Source organism: Ambystoma mexicanum, chromosome 2q, assembly GCF_040938575.1.
Source record: "Ambystoma mexicanum isolate Mex_15411 chromosome 2q, UKY_AmexF1_1, whole genome shotgun sequence".
Taxonomy (NCBI): domain Eukaryota; kingdom Metazoa; phylum Chordata; class Amphibia; order Caudata; family Ambystomatidae; genus Ambystoma; species Ambystoma mexicanum.
The window spans coordinates 356,739,375-356,759,960 of NC_090924.1; the positions used below are offsets into that span (position 1 = coordinate 356,739,375).

Genomic DNA, 20,586 nt, shown 5'->3' on the forward strand with positions numbered 1-20,586 from the left:
AGGACTTGCAAGTTATTGCACAAGATACATACGAGACTTCGCGTCCATCAGCGAACCTCTCAGAGCCCTCACCAAGCTCAACATCGAATTTGTCTGCTCACCCAAATACCAAGAGGCATTACAAATCATCAAGGACCGCATCTCCGACGCTCGAAACATGGCATATTTTGACCCAAAGAAAACCACGGAACTCATCGTTGACATCAGTCCTGTTGGCCTAGGTGCCATTCTAACGCAACTGGACGACAGAGAGGGAAGTGGGAAACACATAGTATCCTACGCCAGTCGAAGCCTCTCCAAAACTGAGCAAACCTACTCTCAGGCAGAGAAGGAAGGACTAGCGGTCGTCTGGGCCTGCGAGCACTTTCACCTTTTCCTGTATGGGAAACCTTTTGTAGTAGTAACAGACCACCAGGCCCTCATTTTCATTTATGGCAACCCTCAGGCAACAATGCCACCAAGAATAGCCAGGTGGGCACTTAGACTACAAGTCTACCAGTTCACCATCAGACACAGGCCAGGGAAAGAACAAAACCCTGCCGATTTTCTCTCTCGTCATCCAAGAGAAAAGTACGGACCAGAACCGTCCATAGCTGATCAGTATATAAGATATGTCATCCACAGCAGCACACCACAGGGGCTTGACATGGAGCAGATAACGCGTGAATCCAATACAGACCAAAGAATACAAACCATATTAAGATGCCTAGAAACAGGGCGATGGAAACACGCAAAACAGATCCGAGAAACAATGAATGATGACACGAAACAAGACATCACATGCCTTCTAGCCGTAAAAGAAGAACTCGCAAAGTCGGAAGAAGGACTACTACTAAAAGGGACTAAGCTCGTAATTCCGCGAAGTTTGCGACAGAAAGTTCTAGAACTAGCACACGAAGGACACAGGGGCATTGTATCTACTAAAAGGATGCTAAAACAAAAACTATGGTTCCCCCAACTAGACACATCAGTGGAAGAACTACTGCAGAACTGCCCCACATGTGCAATCGTAAAACCGCACACATCACCTGAACCACTGAGCATGACGGCGCTGCCCGAAGGAACATGGGAGGAAATAGCTGTCGACCATTTTGGGCCCATGGAAGGGGGCGAGTATATACTGGTAGCAGAGGACGAATATTCTAGATACCCCGACCTGCAGATAGTGTCGTCCACCTCAGCACATCTCACCATCCCAGCCCTAGATCGGATGTTTGCAACCTACCGAATACCTAAGGTAGTCAAGTCCGACAACGGACCTCCATTCACTGGACAAGATTTCCAAAGATTCGCAGAATACATGGGTTTTCGCCACTAAAAGGTGACACCACTGTGGCCACAGGCAAACGGAACAGTAGAAAGATTCATGAGTCACATCAAACACACAACACAAATTGCACGCATCACCGGAGAACCTGTCAAAAAACAGCTATATCAACTCATGCGAGACTACGGAAACACCCCACACAATACCTACTGGGAGGTCACCATCAGAGGTGATGTTCGGGCGAACGATTAGAACGCGGCTACCACATGTGGCAGCTGATGAAGATCAATATGAGAACAACACTGAAATGAGTAAGAAAGACACTCTCATGAAAGAGAACATGAAAAGAGCTGCCGACGCCACTCGCAGGGCCAAGGGAAGTGACCTGACACCAGGGGACATGGTAGTGGTCCGACAACCTCAACAGCGCAAAAACGTAGCTCCATTCAGTGAAGAACAACTCAACATTGTCAAGATAAAGGGATCACTTATCACCGCGGAAGGAGACCGCAAGTCCATAACAAGAGACTCATCTCACTTCAGACGGATGCCTGGTACCCCATCCTCAGGTGACACAATCATGAATGACACTTTCTCTCAATGGGACGCTCCCTATGAAGGAGACAGAGAAGACTCTGGAGGCGACATGGCACCAGAGACATTGACGGATCCATCGGCAAGAGTGGATTGTCGACTGCAGAGAAGAAAGAAAGAAACCCCATCTCCTCATTGAAGAAATGAACTCAGAGCAGGACTAAATGTTTAGTAACGGGAGGGTGTGGTGTCACCACTGTTTATTTGTTTAGAGGATGAGTCCTCTGTCTGTTGCCGTTAATTAGTGGGCTGTGACCCACGTGTGCAAGTGAGCGGGGCTACCGCCCAGTAGATCAGTTCGATGCTGATATTCATTAAGTAAAGAGGTGTTGAACCCTAGCTCCGTTGTCGGTGTATCCTTGTATGAATGAGGGTGACCTGCTAGGTAGCGCGAGGCGGTCCACCCACGAGATACTGCACTGGGATGTTTATAATGGACTTGGAGATGTGATTGGACTGTTGAGATGACAGTGGGATTTTACTTCACATTTCGCCTGTGGTCATGAATATTGTAGTTCATTTGATAGTTTGGTTCAAGTAAAGTATTAATTTGTTTGGCTGCCCAAGAAGTAAAGAATTTAGCATAATCCGAGCCTCCGTTTCTTGACATAGAATTCTATTAACTTTGCTAAATTATCCCGGTTTTTGTTTCAGAAAATCTGGTCGCCTTAATGTTGGGCAGACGCTGATCAGGTTCTATTTTCATTGCAATTCGAGGCTAGTAGTCCTGTGTTTTTAGTGAGAAACAAAGAACTTCGAGTCCCAGAATGCAAGACAAAACGGGACTGGATTAAGCAACTCGTCCATGACACGGACACAAGATTCATGCAAACTAGAGGTTCGAAAAATAGATTTGTCACTCGAAGATAGCCACTAGTGTCACTCAGTTATGGAGATACAGCGATGTAAACGTCTCGCATGTAATTAGCGCCCATACTGAAACATAGTGCTTTCATTGTACAGCATCGACACAAGCGCTAAACACGGAAACGAAACTTTTGTAACACATACTCGCAAGATTATAATCGTATATGAAATACCTTTAGCCTAGTAGACATACTTACATTTATGATCACAGCATATATTGTGCTCGTGTTCTTACTTGTAACCGAATGCACTTTTTACTTTTATCGCACGTTACGGTAAAGTTCGGAAGTTACTAGAATATCAATAATCACCACCAGTACACCAAAGTATCTACCCACGTCTATTGCCCGCCACTCCACCCCACCCCCAATCTTGGGAACGTCAACTGCAGTCTCAGGGCGCCTGCCTGCCTGCGTCTAGCGTGGAAGCTCCCAGTGTCTGCGCACCGGAAGTGTGGTAGCGCAGCACTGCCTCCTCTTCCGGGACGAATTGAGTAGGGTGAAAATGGCGGCTCAGCCGAGCAGCTCAATGTCCGCGGCGCTGCGGAGCGCGGATTGAAGGAGCCGTAACCCGGCCCTGAGGAGCCGCCCATGCAGCGCCGCCGCCCGGCGCCTTACATTCATGAGGTGAGGCCGGGTGCATTGCAGGAGGCGCTGAGGTGGCAGTGTGCAGGAGAGAGTAATGTAGGTGCACGTCCTAGAGAGAGCACAGACCTAGAATCGTGCAGGTGCGGAAAAGGGACTAGCGAGTTAATCGCGCGGCTCTGTCGATGCCATTGATAGGGAAGAGATCTGCAGTGTTGGACTGCGATTCTCGTTTTGCAGTCAAGCCTATGTCCATGGAGGGTTGCAGGGGCCAGCGCTATTTGCATACCGCTTCCTTTCAAACGAGCAACAACACCGCCCCTTCACCTCTTATGTTGAACGGTGCTGCCCGTATCTCTCCATTTAAAGCGTGCACCCACACGACTCACCGATGCCTCTAATTGGGGTGATACCCCCGTGCCAAATGCACCACACAAGAGGTAAGCCCATCGCCATTCTTATGTTTGCATCACCTCCATCCGAAATAAAAGGTGCATCCCCAAAAATACAGCATTGATCTCTCTCGTTCCGTTTGACTGTGTGAAGCACTAATATCCGCTGTCAAAAACATGACCTCTGCCCTCCCCGGATTTATAGAACCCTCCTCCTCCCCTCTCTGTCACTCAAGGATGATGTTGTAATATTTGGTTGCCGCGGTGTCCCTGAATACCCTCACGCGCGACCGATTGTGGTTTTGGCTGGTGCTCACTGGATTCCTGGTCCGTTTTCTCTTGCAGAGAATTGGAAGCTGCAGCTACCAAAGAAGTTGACGGGAAACAAAACCGGTAAGAAAGGGGGTTCCAATGGGATTTTGTAAAGTGGGAGGAGCGTCATTGGGTCAGGTGAGGTTTTGCCTGTGCATGGCGACGTGAGTGAAGACGTTTTTAGACCCATGATTTTATACGCAGGTTTTTTTGAATTCTTCATGTCTTTGCAATAAATAACCCCTTTCATAAATGTGGAAGCTTTCCTAAACTGCCCGTGGTTTAGCTTGCTTTGCGGGCGTTACTCTGTTGCACTTGTGTTGGTGTGTTCATTGAAAAGATGTTTTAGTCTCTGGTATCTGATTGCTCTTGCGGTTTATTTCACGAATGCATTGTGCAGTCCCGTTGTAGCTATGTAAACATTGATGACGCGCAGCGCAGCTGTCACCCCTTCACAGAAAAGCCGTTCTTTCTGGCTGACCACATCAGCGTGTCTCAATTGGTGAGGTGCGTGTGTACTAACTAAACGAAAGTGGAGCTTTTGTGAAAGTCGTCATATTCGCAAATAGGGTATGAGCAACCTTGACATGGCAGTAGTGTTCTTGAAAACCCGTTTGTTTTGTTTAAAGTATCCATGACTGCGGGTTATGCTAGACTAATTTTATTCGATTACTTGATAGCATTCATTACGATTGTGTACACGTGCTGGGAGTGGTCACACAAAATTGAATCCAAACTTTGACTCGTTCTAAAAGGAATGAATGACCGAATACGCTTACCCAAGCGTAATAACTCGGCCATCCTGTATGGGTCTGTTGTAACGTTCTCGTCCAAGCTTCAGGAGGCGAAGGGTTTTCATCATCCAGAGCACATTTCACCTTGGTTTTCGTTTTATTAGGAATGGCAATTTGAAATTGATTTTCCATAGTTGAGTATGTAGAGAAGAAAACATATACATTTGTACCTCAATAATGTGTTGTAATCGTTCTGAACAACTCATTTGGAAATGCTGGAACTGTTGTTTGACTCGCGCTACGCAGAACAGGCCTGTGCTTTTTAGATTTTGTTTTGGCTGTGCTTTGCTATCTTTTTTAAAAAAAAATTAATATAAAGTTCGTTTTTGGCTTCAAAAATACTCTAACGTAACAATTCTTAATTTAAAAAATGTCCATATGAGTAGTTTTTCAAAACTGAAAATAGCAATCGCTTCGTACCTGGTGGGGCAGGTAGAACGTTTTCTTTGCATTCGTTGGAAGCAGTTCACTGTTTTTGGCAGCGAACGGACCCGAGATAATTGGATATGAAATCAAATTGGTATCCAATTTGCTCAAAGGGGTCAAGTAAATCTGCATAAGAGTTCAGATTACCTTGTTCCATAGTGGACAACTTGGTCGCTAGACCACGCCCAACATATATTTTCTGCATAGCTGTTTACTTGGTTGTCTTTTTAAGCAGTTACACTTTTCCTCATAAACCTGTCAAGTTGTCCTTTTTTTCAACATGGTCACATCTAGATTGGTTTTTGAATGTTAGCAAGTGCCACATTTAGATATAATTGTAAACATTAGCCTCTTTTGCATCTAGATAGGATTGTGAATGTTAACAAGTGCCACACTTAGATCAAATTATGAATGGTAGCAAGTGTCACACTTAGAACTGTGAATTGTGGGTGTCAGCCAGTGCCACATTTAGATAGAATTGTGAGCGCTGGCTTGCTTCGCATCTAGACGGAATTTGAAGGTGGGCCAGTGCCACATTTGGATATAATTGTGAATATTGGCATGCATTACATGTTGACAGGAATGTAAATCCTGGGCAGTTCTGAATCTAGGTAGAAATGCAGAGATATTCACGCACACATCTAGAAAGAGCGTGGAAATTTAGCACATATCACTTCTAGATAGCAAGGCCAATAACCAACCCACTAACAGTTTCACCCCTCTGCATACACCTCTCAAACTCTAACCAAATACAACCACAACCCTAAAGCACAATAAACCACTCAAACTTCACTACACCGCAACAACAAAACGACCCACACATAGCTTCGCACAACAGCACACGACGGCTACCGACCGGAAAGCACCCCCAGACTCAGCGAACAGTGTTAACCAAACTGAAGCTGCCAACAGCACATCACTGCTCTCTTGCACTTTTCCCACTCGTTCCCACTAACTCACCCCCCCATCGCTGTTCCTTTCCAGATGTGCCAGAGCGCCAGGGGACTGCTCCGGTGGTGATAGTGCGCAGTACAAATATCTGAAATATCGTTTATAGCCTTTAACATTAACATGGTGTACTATCTCAGTAGCAAGACATAGGTGTTTCCTTTCTGTATCTTAAATTTGTCATCTTGATTATGAAATATTTTATTTGGAGTCACCATATACCCTCTCCATGCGCATTGTTGTCAAGGGGTATTGGCGTTACATGTTCACATCTAACTTCTAGTCGAATTTGCTGGAGTTTGTAAATGTTCACATTGAGTTTGATGAACATGCAAGCAAACTGATTAATATTATTTTCAACAGCCACGATCTACATCAGAGTTGTAGATCGATCATGAAATCAAGCCTTAGAAAGCCAAACATCTATCAGGCATATTTTAGTTGATTGTGTAATTCTGGCAGAGAGGAGAAGTATCTATTTGACAGATTTATAAAGCACTACAGATTATTAATGCCGAATGCATGGTGGGCGATCATATTTAGCGGTCAACACCTTTAGCCTCTCTCTAGCAGTGACATTTTATAAACGGTTGTTAACATAAAATGTTCTAGGATCGATCGTCATGTAAGGGAAGGTGTTGGATAATTATGGTTTTTATAAAGATGTCTTATCTAATTGAGTATTTTAATAAATGGAAATGTAATTATTTTGCTTAAGCAGCTGAAGGGTTGCCAGGAGCAAGCTAATGGCTTAATAAAAACACGTAATTTTTTTTTTTAAGCAATGTTTTTACTTGCCTCCCCCAAGGTATCACACCTGTGAATGGCAAATACAAAAAAATGATCGCGCTGTCCAAAAATAACTTAAAGGCAGCCTAAAGAGACGTCTTGAAACTTGTTGAAACTGTCCATTGGGCAGCATATAACTGTCTGTTGCTTGGCTGCTGAAACGTTTAACCTTGGTGGGAGAACTGATGCTAAACTATACTGTAGCATTAAAAAATGAGGTGAGGCTGGAAGGGTTAGACTTATTCTTAACCTTTGGCATTGCTCTGGGCAACCCTCCAGACCATCATTCTTTGCCTGCCAAGCCATTACAAAAGCAGAAACGCCATATGCAATCAGGTGTGATCCCACCCCAACAGGGGCAGTCCAGCCCAAACTGCTTGGTCACATCCCTTCTGCACGAGACCACAAGCATCCCAGACATGTTTTGGCCTCTTTGTTCCTTATTAGTGAATAGCAGCTTGTCTCTGTAGATGGCACTTTGATCTAATGGTGCTCTTGATTACGTTGAAGGAAAGGACAAAGGAACAGATAAAGCCTCTTATAGGTATAACCTCTAAATTAATTTGGTGAAGACCTAGCACTGCCTTGTTCTTCAGGAGGGGCCAAACTATTAAAGTGCTGCCTCCGCTCGTGTTGGCAAAGGCAATTCAGGGTCTTTAAAAAATACTTTGGTGCATAAATAGTCTGAGTTTGTAACAAAGGACGTTTCTGTGTTTAAGGCGCATGTTTGTAATCTGTGTGTCCTGCTAAAAGGTCTCCTGGTAAGACCAGAGACTCCATCTAAGTTGTTAGAAGTCCTGGGACGCGCTTGCGTCATTTGTACGCACACTAACAATCTGTTTTGTGATTAAGAGCTTTTATCCCTCAGATACATTTATAGTTGAGCAGATTAGGTACTTTAACCAACATTTACAAAAGTTCTTTTAGTTCCATACAAGATAACAGTTAAATGGGTATCTGAATTGTATGTAGTGCTGACCTACTCTGTATGAGGGTGGAGGGGGGTCAGGAAATGGAGGATGCAGTGGTCACAACCGGAGGGTAATTGAGTACACTGAACTGTGCCATGTGCACCAGTGGTCTCGACTAAGTTTGAGCCTTGACATAGGATTCTTTTGAGCCAGTATAAATAGCCCCATGAGGTGGCTTGGACAGGGTAGTCAGGCCTTGCACATGCTTTTAAAAAAAAAAAACTAGACCTGCAGAGCGAGTTCCTTAGTTTACATACTCAACCTAAGAGAAATGCACTTGCCCCAAGGTCACTGTTGATAAAATATTTACCAGTGCTTTTTATAAAATGATGCATGTCGTATTTGGTGCAACGCTCTCATTGTATTTGCCATTTACTACAAACAGTGTTTTTTGCAGTAAATGAAAAACATCCCCATACTCGCCAGCAAGGTCGTGTATCATCAAAATGCTACTCGCCCTTCATAAAAACTACTCGCCAATGCTAGTGGGCTAGTAGATTTTGCGAGTCCTGGTAGTGGGCTGCCAGGTTGCTGGTGGGTAGCACCACACGCAGTTCCCGGAGAGCTTGGCGCCCTGTCTTATTGGCAACTAGTTAATTGCACTGTTTGCTATGTAATAGAAAGGACATGTTAATATCCAGAGTTGATGCATAGCCAAGAGAATTTTGCTGCTTGCTCAACCAAGTTTGTGACCTTTAGGAATAATGCTGCATGCAGGAGCTCACCAAGAGTGTTTGTGTGACAAAGCGTTTACATGTTTGTCTTAATAAATATTGCAATGAATTTCTGAAGAAGCTCAAGTGTGCATGGTCACTTTCGTGTACAGTAACCCGAAATAACACGTTTTCTTTGTGCAAATCAACACAATGTAGACTCCAATGGTATGGTTAAGTCGCAAGAAGTTTTGTCATCTGTTCACTTAAACTCTGGGTTAAACCCTCACTAGCACATAAGTCTTGTCTACAAAGTGCATTGCTTTTCTGCCTCTTGTTCTATGGAACTCTTTGATGTTCAGTGGTGAACTACAGTATAGGGTGTTTCATGTTTTCCCGAGCCGTTATCTTTTTTTTTTCTTTCTCGTAGCTGTAGCGGGTGCTTTTTGCTCCTTGCTCATCCGCAACTGCTGAACATTAAGATGGCTTGCGCTTTTAATCTAACTCTTTCAGTTGTCATTTAGTTTAATTTCCATGAAAGATTACTTTCCTTTTAGTGGCCATGTCATGTGATGGGCATTTTTATTGCGACACTAGGCAGGTGGGAACGAGGTGTTACTGCAAAATAATCCAGTTTATCTCATGTGGCGCTACATTCTTGAGACTGTAATGTATGAGCTCTTGAAAGCTCTTGCCTAATCGAAATAGGATTCTTCCTCTTCTTATTTCATTGCTTGCATCGTTTGATAATAGTGTGGAGGGGATCACGCTGGTATTTGTCTGGGAGTTCAGGTACAGCTGATTGGTATCAGTTATGGAGCATGTTTACTGAGGGGTTGTATTGCATTCAGGTTTTTTTTTTGTGGAACCCACATCACTGAATAGCAAAGGAGTCCTTATTAAACCTTCAACCTCTGTTCACATGCCATTTGTTTTGCACATAAAAAGGTGACATTTAAAAAAACGTAACATATGGGCCATGTTATCCATTTGAAGGGAAGGTAAGCATCGTGCACTGCAGTACTTGGTGTCCACATACAAAACAAATTAATACTCGGGCGTGCATTGTTGGAGTGCCATGTGGGTGCTGTCTGCTTGCCTCGAACTGTGTCAACGGAGAATCGGCTGCCTCATTTACCGTTTTCAAGTTCGTTCTGCAGTAATTAATCCTCGAACGCCCACACCGAGCTCCTATTGGCTGAAAGAACGGAATTCATTCAATTAATTGGCTGCTTCAATGTGTGTCTCGCCTCTGGATCAGGAAGCACTGTATCTTGGGCCCCTGCACGCATTGGTAGTGCTCACTAAGCGACACTCATTGCTGATATGCGATCTTCGAATTGGGGGCTAAATGATGATTTCCCCTCTCCCCGTTACTGACAACGAAATGTTAGCTGCTATGAATCTTCCCCCCCTTCTTTCCCCTGGGGATTGTCGATCTTTGGTGTCTTTGGGTACCCAAGTGGACTTTTAATCTACAGCGGGAACGTATACAAATTAGAAAACTTAAAATGCTTTAATAAAACCTATATATTTGAAAAGAAGGGGAAAGACAGCCGGACTTCCAGCACCCCAAAAAAGATTTGCACTCCAATCAATCTGCACGGTCTTCTGTGCTGCGCCAAAATCCCAAAAACCAGCCTGACTTGGTCAATTCCTCACGGTATCCAATATTATTAAACCATAAAAAAAATATAAGAAAGAAGAACGCTCGTATGACGCGTTTCGCAGCGTACTCGCTGCTGTGGCAGCAACACCATCTCCTAATGTTGAGGAGCTTGACTCCGGAGTTAATCTCAACTTTGCAGATTGATCCAAAATTTTACTTTGGAGACCGGTGCAGGCGATGCCACCCTGAATGTACCCAAAAAAAATGGATGTTATGCTCTGGGGTTAGACTTTCTCATCTCCTACGGATCTCTGCCGATTCATTTCCTCCCCACTCCCCAAAAGGTTATTTGCGGCTCTGAGTAGAATGGATAACTGTATTGGTGACGGCCAAGATGGCCTTTTGATTGAATCAACCAAGTACTTTGTATATTGGTTTATTTTATATGAGGACCTGCAGAGTCACTCAAGGCCAATTCGGTAAACCTTTTCATCGAAACCTATCCATCGAAAATATATGCATTGAATGTATATATGTGTAGGGTAAAGGGTTAATTTTCGTTGGGGTGGGGTTTTAAGTGTAAAAAACAGGGTTTGGGGAGGGACGCCCGCAATAAAAATACAAAAAAATGCATTCAATGCTAATGTTTTCAATGGATAGGTTTCGATGCAAAAAGACCATAAACCAACCAATACAGTTCTTTTAGAATCACTATTGTTTGACAAAATAAAAAGCATGTATCTATCAAAGAATGTTTATTTAAACAAAAGAATGATTCTATTTTTAAGGGTTCTGCCGACACCGTGAATTCATCGGTTTCGCAATGCCAGACTCGTTCGGGGATCTTTGAGCACGTTCACGTCTCTGGTGGCTTCCCATTGCATAAGTATCAACATCGAGTTCTAGTTAATGAGCAGTTGGTGCTGGCAGAATAGCCCTATATTGCTCCTCTAATATCCAGTACAGGTATTCCTCTGTCAGGCTTGTCTAGGGTGTCGGTAGCATGTGTAGAGGTTCAGACCCTACCCTGTGAGTTATTCCGATTGGCCTGCATGGTCTGAGTGCTTTAGGATCCACAAACCCTTGTCGGCGCTTTGAGGAAAGTGTTCCTCCACACCCACTCACCATTCTTATCGAAAGCGTTACACCCGACACTCGAGAAATAGTACGGAATGAAAGGAACATATTCAGTCTCGTGAGTGAGATTCCTGGCACAGCTAATTTCAATTCAAAAGATTTGGGACATGAGCGATTTATTTATTTATTTTTTAATTTATTTAATTGATCTTTATAGAACTGGCTGCTCAGTTATGTAGGTTAAATCGAAAATTGTGTATTATTTTTAGGGAGTGTGAGGACCTCAAGTGTTGGGCTTTGATCTTTCACCGATCCAAGACTAGAAGAGGATGGTCTTTCTGGGGACAAGAGGGGTCTGTCAGTAGTAAATCCAGTTACCCAGTCGAATGGTTGGGATACTCTAGAAACCCAAGTTCTCTCTTTAAAAAGAACATTTACGGCCTCTGAAGCTAGTTGCAATTGGTCTTGGCTATTGGGGCTTCTTGTTGAGACCACAAGGAGCCCAATAGGTAAGTGTGGCATGATGGGTTGCGTGATATGGGCATGTTTCCATTAAATGGGACGGTGGCTGGAGACATTGCTCCACAGACCACCTGGACTAACGGGGCATCCCATTTTATGTTTTGCAGATAGTGGGCTTCTGGAAATTTGCTTTCGGTTGGTTGTAAGAGGGACCAATCTCAGTGATCGCTCCCTGATTATGGCTTATTTTGATAACCATGTTTTGTTGGTTTCTATGGCTGATCGAGGTCCGATAAAATATTCTTCCGAACTGTGATGGTAAGTGAGTCTCATGGACTGTGCCCCTGACTCGGCGTGTAAATGACAACCTCAACCAACGCTGTGCCTTCACCTCAATAGAGGGGAAATTACATAAGTTTACCACTGATAACTTTGACTGTTTTGCTAACGATCTTATTGAAGATTGCTTACCCAGCAAAAAACCAAGCATGGTTAGATCTAAGGAACACTGCTATGCCTATGAGTTATTCTGTAGGAAAAGAGAAATTAGATGGTTTGTTAGACACACTCGCAACAACAAGGAACTGTCTGTCCTGGAAAAAGATGTCCAGAATAGGATATTTCGCTGGTCTAATAAAATCTAGCTGCGTGACACCCGTATTCGGCGATGCCAGGACGATGCCAACGCTATGTTGATAGCATTGTGTAATAAAAACGAGCATTGTGTAATAAAAACAGTGCCCTTTTGTAGACTTATCAATGACATTGATCTTTCGCACTCTACCTGCATGTTGAATACAGTTACTGAGAAAGACTGCGTCCAACATTTCCAGTCTCTTTAAGCAAAGCCTGGGGTTGAGGGGTGAGGAGGAGAATCCTCTTCTAACTTAATTGTACAGTCTAGGCCAAATCAACTGTTGTATAACATAGACCTTAATTATGAGATCGTCCTTGAGATATTACACAGTATCAGTTCATCACCTGCCCCAGGTCCGAATAAACTCTGGAACTTTTTATTTAAATTTGACCCAGAGACCTCTGTTAGTATTTTGACCATCTTGTTCACCAATGTGATTTGGTTGGAGCATTTTTCACCCACATGATCTCAAGCACATATAGTCCCAATTTTTAAGAAGGGGCAAGAACGAATCCTCAAAATTACAGGCCGATCTCAATGGATGCAGACTCCAAGGTCTTTGCCAGTATTCTTCTTTCGCATCTTGAATCATGGGCAACTTCTTCAACAGGTAGAGTCAAAAAATGGCAAGTAGATAACCTGGGTATCACCGATCGGGCCCTGGCTTGGCTGATCTTTCTACTCTGATCGACCCTTTGAGGTCCAACTTGGGTCCTTCCTCTACCTCTCTCTGTAACTGTGGTGTTCCCCAGGGGTCTAACATCTCTCCCTGGCTGTTCAACTAATACCTGGCATTTCCACTCTCTGCCCCAACTTTCAGTGCTATGCGGATGACACTCTTCTTATTTTCAGGCTCCCTTCTGCCACCTCTTCTCCATCTCTCATTTCTGACTGTCTGTCTGCCATCCAGGAGTGGTGCGCTGCCAATGATCTCCGCCTTAATGCCAGTAAGGCTGAGATTCTTCTCATTGGCACACCTGCTCCCTGCTTTCCTGTAACCCTTTGGCTGGCCTCTCTTGGCCCTCTTTCCACTCCCATCTATTAGTAAAAACCTCGGTCATCTTCGACTCCACACTCTCCTTCTCTCCTCACATCTCTGACGTCTCTAAGAAGGCAAACTACCAACTGCACCTCCTCAGAGGTATTCTTCCTTTCCTCTCCTTCCCCCAAAAACTCACTGTCTCCAGAGGTCTGGTTCTCTTTAGACTGGACTACTGCAACAGCCTCTTTCTAACTCTGCCTGCTTCTACTGTCCGCAACTCCTACAAAACAAGACTGTGAGACTTGTCCTTGGCCTCAAGCCCAGGGATTGTCTCTCCAGGGCTGAAATCTCTTCACTGGCTCTCAGCGGCTGCGAGGATTAAGTTCAAAACCCTCTGCATTGTCCACAAGGCCTTCTGGGGGCTGGGGCCTCAATACTTTCAACTTTCTTCGGAAATATCTTCCTTCGCTCCCTCTGGGTCAGTCGCTTCTTCAAGCAACGTGTTAGTTGTAGATCTCTTTCCTCGGCTGGGGCCTCCCTCTGGAACAGCCTGCCTACCTCTCTCTGAAACTTGAAGCGAACCATCTCTGGTTCCGGAAGCACCTCAAGACCTTCCTCTTTGCTTCTGCTTTCTTTCTCTCCCTCTCCCCTGCTGAACTCCTGGTTGTAATTGAAACTGCACTGGTCACCTGGGTACTCTCTGATCTCGGGCCCAGGACCCCTCCCTGCCAGTTGCACTCCTGCACTAGTTGCCCCCCTGGCAACGCTTGCACTCGGGGTCTGTGTCTGTTCCCTACAGTCCCCTACCAGCACTTGATACTTGATGTCTGCACTTAACCCTTGCTCTTGCTGCCAGCTGGCCTCCCTTTTTTAAAATTTGTATTTATTTAATTATTTTAATTGTTCTACCGTGTGATCCCATGTACTGCACTGCCCCCTCCCCTCTCGCACTTTTCTCCCCCCTTCCTCTACACTTGGGTGATCTCAATGTCACCTGGCCTAGTAAGATCGTCGTCTGTCTTCCCTTTGGTCCCCCTCCCATGCCTAGTCGCAACTTGAAACACTTTTGTATAGGCACGTTATAAATGCCATGTTATATCATAGGTAGGCTTCATACGTAATATGGATACATCTCCCAATGGTTTATTAATTAAATGTATTCAATGTCTTGGGAAGTACCTCTCTCTATTTAGCTTCTGTAGATATCACAGCAGCTTTTGACTCTGACTGTAACCTTTTAAGGCAAAAACTTTAAAAGTGAGGCATTCCCGGGGATTTGTTGAGGTTGATAATCGGCTTAAACGATCATTCCACCATGCAAGTACGTTTAAACCATTATGGGTTAATGTCACAATCTGTTCCCACCTCAAGGGAGGGGTGAGGCAGTGTTGTGTCCTGGTTGTGTGTGTGTGACATCATAATTTAGGACCTTTTATGGCTGGCCTCCGCAAATGATTTTGTTATTTTTGATTGTACACCAGTAGGCCTCCAACGTTTGCTGGAAGGCTTCTCATTTTTTGTAGATGCTCATTCTCTTACCATTAATCCAGCCAGGACAAAAGTTATGCAGCTGGCGAATCCAGTCTGAGCCAGTGACTTTAGTCAACTCCCTCCTATATCTTAGCTTCTTTATAACTTCTAAAAGCAATAAAACAGCAATCCGCTCTTGGTTGTGATCATGAGCGATCGCTTATCAGCTAGGTAGAGTTGATTCACAGTATGCTAAGTTTTCCCTCATTCTTAGTATACATTTTTAAAGAGAAAATTGTTCCTAAAGATTCTATATAGTATTGAAGTTTATGATCTATCCATAATTGAGTATTTATCAACTGTTGAAGCCTTGATTTGGAGGAAAGTTCTGTGAGTACCTGGCTCAATTCCACTTCTTGCAATACGATATTTATTCGGTATCGTCTCTTTCAAATCTATGGCCATGTGATGGTATCTCTCATTGTATAGGAAAATTCTGTTACCCAGTGAACGATCTCTGTTTGAGGACTTTAGTGCAATTTGCTTGGAAAATGGCTCCAGTGCTCTGCAGTAAATCAAGTTATTTTGTTCTGCTTTAATAGCAGAATGCGGTTGTAATGAGGATGATTTACTTGTAAACCCAACTACGGTCAAATATGCTTTATATGATTATGACTGAGTCCAAATGGTGGATGGATTACATCAATATCCCTCTGTGTGATCATCAGGGAGACCACAAGAAGAGGGGCAATTTAGCTACCTTCCTGTCAATCTACATCGACTCAACGTCTTTTTCTTGGGTTTTGTTGGAATTTACTGCATACCAAAGAAATCCTGGTATGGAGTGGAATCGGAAGATCTGGCCTTTTGTGGGTGCTCTTCATCATTGCAGAACCAAGAAACGATTTGAACTATATGCATGGAGCAGGGGTTGGGGTCATTACCTGAAGTGGTAATGCGCCCCCTGCTCAGGGCTTATTGCTATTAGTACCACGGCCCGTAAGACCGGGGAATGTAAAGCATTTTTTCTTTCTTTTCTGAAATGCTCCAGCATTCTGGAACAGAAAAAAAGCAAACAGATGGCTGCCAGGGAAGGGGAAATGAAGTCTGTGTTTGCCTTTCCACGGTGACCATTAAAAATGATTAAAAAAAGGTAAACAAACACAATAGCCACCATGGAAATGGCAAGGGTATATATCCCTTTTCCCTTTCCATGGCGGCCATTCAAAAAAAGAAAAAAGTAAACAAAAAAATGGCCGCCATGGAAAGGAGCAAATTAACAAGGGGGGGCGCTGGGAGTCCCTCTGCCAGACATGAGTGCTGGTTACAAGAGACTTACCCAGATTCTTTAGCTCACTATCTTTCACAGAGGAGAAATATCCAAAACCTATCCGTCTTTGTCCTGCCCTGGGGCAGTCCAGCACCGAAATGCTAGGCAATTCTCCTCTGAACTACGTGTAGTCCCTTTTTCATTTCCATGGCGGCCTTTTGCAGATTGTGAGCGGGCACAGTGGAGACAGAAGTGAGGGAAGGGATATGTGAGGGAGTGGAGGGGATTAGAAGAGTTGCCTCATTCCCTGGCGAGGGCAGATGGCGGCCGCTAACCCAGAGAAGGGTCAGGGCGGCGGGATTACCGTTTGGCAATGGCTACATTCTGTGCCTCCCCGTTGCTTGGGAGGCCGCCACACTCGCCTCGTCGGGGAATGAGGTAACTCTTCTAGCCCCCTCCATTCCCTCGTCGGTAACTAATAGGCATCTAATAACCTGTTGTACAGCTGTTCATGGCTTCAGATGGAATGCCTTTAAGAAGTTTGCTCATGTGTTTGCTGGGGGAAGTAGTGAGTCTTCTGCTTGACTGGGTCTAACATTTCAATTGTTGTGACTGTTACATCATTTGTCAAAGCGTTGAACACTGACCTCGCTTCGTATAGTTAGTGATCTGAAAACTTTAGCTCTTGAATTCTTATGAGTTCTCTTTTAATTTTAGAGCGTTTTCTCCTCCTTTTTTCTTTTCACTTCTTTTAAATTATGTATCAACTTTGCATGACAACTGTTAAATTGTTTTTTTGTTTTTTTTAAAGGTAGTTTTTTTTCAAACAATAAAACAAAAAATACTCTGTGCCCCTTGCTCTCAAAAATATAATCGCCAAAATTGGTTCTGATACTGCTCGATTTGCCCAAAAATAGCGCATTTAATTTGATGCTCTGTTATTTATAGATATGAAGTTACAGCTTTTTAAAATAATGTTCTTCCAAATTGTTCAAACAATATAAAGAACAATAACATGAATATAGTAGATTTGATAGATAAAATAACTTACAGTACATCATAACAGCCAAATTCTCTAAAGGGTATGACAAAAAAAAATAGATGAACAGAATAAAAGAATGAGAAATGCCAACAAGAAAAAAATGAAAAAATAATAATAAAAACGCACCTTAGATTATGAGAAAGCATATAGGTCAACAAATACTCCCCATATCCTCTCCATATTTATAAAGTTGATCCTTAGTGTTAAGGCTACCTTCTCTCTCCTAGACGAGAAGGACAAACTCTTCTAGACGGGAATGTCGCTTTTCCAAAATTTAAGAATATGCTTTTTAGCAATAAGAAGAGCTCTATATATCCAAAATATCTTATTGTTAGACAACACAAAACTTGAGGGGAACAGTCCCAACACACCAAGAAGATGGTCTGTTGGGAGAGTTACAGTTTTTAAACCATAACTTGGAGTGCTAATTGCTTTGAATTCGTTTATTTTACGACAGAAAAAAAAAGAATGAGATAATCCTGCCACTGTGGAGAAGACCCCCTCACAGCCCTTTTTGGAATAGATGTTGCAAACCCATATTTTGTTTGTTTAAAATCTTTCTCGTGAGCAGGCCTCCCAAAATGCATTCACATTTCAGGTTTCGAAATTAATATTAGATTGCCAGGAGCTAAAACCAGCTCCTGTGTATCAGGCATCACACAGTAGACGGGAGCTACCACTGGGGAACAAGGAGCAAATGCACACCACACTGCAAATCTAACTTCGGGATGAAATGTACAATTTTTGTCCATTTAGTAATATCTAGTATATTTAAATGTGCGCTAATTCACCTTTATTTACATTCTCAAACTCTCACAGGCCGATTCATGGAATTGATGTGCACTGAAAATTCCAGCGCAAGCGTGCGAAAATCGCAGTGCAAGTGCGAAAATGCAGCGAAACCCGCGCACATCGATTCATGGAAGTCTGTGCGCAAGTAAAATCTGGGATGTGCGCTGAAAATCTGCGTGGCGCACGCCGGCGCTCGGGTCATCTAACGGTGTGCGCTACGGCCACAGCGAAAGCACACATGGCTCGGCGCACATAACAAAAGTAGGCGTAACACGGGGTGTGACACGCGGAATGGGGAACAACGCGTGAAAATATGGGCATCACGGGGGAAGTACAGGAGGCAAGTGCGCGGAACGCCCACACGCTCGCCTACAACACGTATTCATGGAATCGAATAGGGCAAACCAGTGCACGGGCAAAGACGCGCACAGGCCTAAACACGTCCGCCGCACGAAGGCAGGCGGTAGCGTCCCTGCGCATGAAAAAAATGTGCGCCAAAATGTGCGCTAATGAAAAGCACGTATATACAGCTCTGATGAATATCCCATACTGTGGCCCTCTAGCACAAATGACGTGCAAAGGGGTACGCGACAAACACAGACACCTGCTGTGTCAAAAATAGCGTGTGCGTGTATTTCGGGGGTGCGTGGGAGGTTTCACACGCGATGGGCCTTGGGCGAGCGGGGTACGTGTACATCTGGGGTTCACGGGAAGTTTCACACGCGATAGGCCTTGGGCGAGCAGGGTACGTGTAAATCTGGGGTTCGCTTGATCACACGCGATAGGCCCTGTGCGAGTGGGGTGTGTGTATTTCTGGGGTTCGCGTGAAGTTTCACACGCGATTTCAGCAGGGTACGTGTATTTCTGGGGTGCCGTGGAGTCCTACACGTCAATTGGCAGTGCGGCTCCTCCCAGGTGTTCGCTCTATACCCTCCACGGCCCCTGCAGGCAGCCCACACCACAGGGGACTACCCTGCAACCCTGGTCATGTCCCGCAGGCAGCCCATCCACCATGGGCATGCCCCCCAGGCAAGCCACATGTCAGCTTGCACTACTGATCACCAACGCATGACCCCCCCTCCACCCCCACCCCCCAGCACTGAGGGGCACCTGCCAGCAGGCCCCCACTCATGTCCCCCAGCACCCCAACCCCCTAGCAGTGAGGGGCAACTGCCAGCAGGCCCCCACTCATATCCCCCAGCACCCCCACACCCCAGTGTTAGGGAGAATTCTCTGTTTAGGCTGAATTTCCTAACCTAGCGAGTCCCCCAGCAGCTTTGCTGGATTTCTGGAGTTTGTTTTTTTCCTCCTGCCAAGAGTGAGACTCTTTTTCTCCCACTCTTGGACATGATTTGTGGTGTTCCTTTGAATGTTAATGTGTTTTATGGGTAATGGGGTCTTTTACTCCATAGGGTCTCATGTGTTTTTGCTATGTGTGTTACACAGCACCCTCCGTGTAGTAACACAGGGGCGTCCTAAGTGACCCCCACCATAGACTCGATACCCCGGGACTGACTACTGTCTCCCAGCGCATGTAAAGTCACCATTGGCTTTACTAGTCCCAAATTACTAACAGAACCAGTAGAAACCATCATATTGTGGACGTACTGGTAGGGGCGATTCGATTGCCCCTGGTTCTGTTGTTTGAGGGGGCACTGTCCCGTTCCCCCCCCCACCCCCCTCTCGTTGAGTTTTGGCTGGTGGCAGTGGATACTACTTTTTATATTCAACCGCGAATATATCTCTATGGAATTCTCCCATTGTTCGAGGCTACCAACTTTAATTATTTAATTCTCATAGCCACGAACATACCGCCGGTTTATTTATTTAATATTAATTCGCCGGTTGGTATTTTTTGCCAGAACTCTATTCTAAAATGGCGTTTGTGTTCTCTTCTGTGACTCCAACCCAAGTTGAGCCCTTTGTTCCACTTTTTGGCGGGCTTCTCCACAGAAGCCTCTAAAAGTGGTGCCACAGGGGGTGTGCGAGGGGGTTTAGGCACCCTGGACTGAGTTACCTTGGTAACTCAAGTCGCACTCTTGTGTGATTGGCCCAGGCCGGCTCACCTCTTAGCATGTTTGATTGACAGCTAGGCTGAGTGAATGGGGGTGTGCTGCATAAAAGCAGGGCTTTTGGGACTGGAACTTCAGAAGTCGCCACAGGACCTGAGAAGCTTAGCCGACCAGCTACGACGACACCACCGGTGGAGCCCTGCGGAACCGACTCACCACTTCCCGACGACGGAGAGGATCTCCCGGCTGGAGAGTCTTCTTCCCCTGACTGGTGGGCACAACCAGTTTACCTTCTTTTCCTCGCATCCCAGGACGTCTTGTGGTCTAATTGCCCGTGCCAAGCACCCCGGCAACCGGATAGCCACTTAACACTGGACCGCGGATAAAAGGACCGCTCCTTTTAACTGAGAACTCCGCGGCTGGTTTCTTCCCTGGCAGTGCAAAAGATTCCTGTCTTCCTCCCCGACGAGATCCTCTCTTCCCCCGGACGAAGCACCCGCTGCCGGGAACAACTGCCCCCGCTGGAGTATTCTCACCACTTTAAGGTACCGTGTCCACCAGGCCTCCCTTTCTAAAGATTGCTACAAGGTAATAATAATCCCTTAACCTTCTGAACTGGGCTGCCGCCTTGACCAT

General features: G+C 44.9%; 1 protein-coding gene across 3 annotated transcripts in view; it reads left to right on the forward strand.

The window, feature by feature from the left end:
- The first annotated feature begins 3,190 nt into the window (after positions 1 to 3,190).
- The window catches only part of TNRC6A (trinucleotide repeat containing adaptor 6A), an 853,894-nt gene continuing 836,498 nt past the window's right edge, over positions 3,191 to 20,586 (forward strand). For all 3 annotated transcript variants that reach the window (XM_069647380.1, XM_069647382.1, XM_069647381.1), the window contains exons 1-2: positions 3,191 to 3,354; positions 4,050 to 4,097. In XM_069647380.1, the coding sequence (XP_069503481.1) occupies positions 3,350 to 3,354; positions 4,050 to 4,097 (53 nt within the window). In that variant the 5' untranslated portion in view covers positions 3,191 to 3,349. The remainder of the gene's footprint in view (positions 3,355 to 4,049; positions 4,098 to 20,586) is intronic.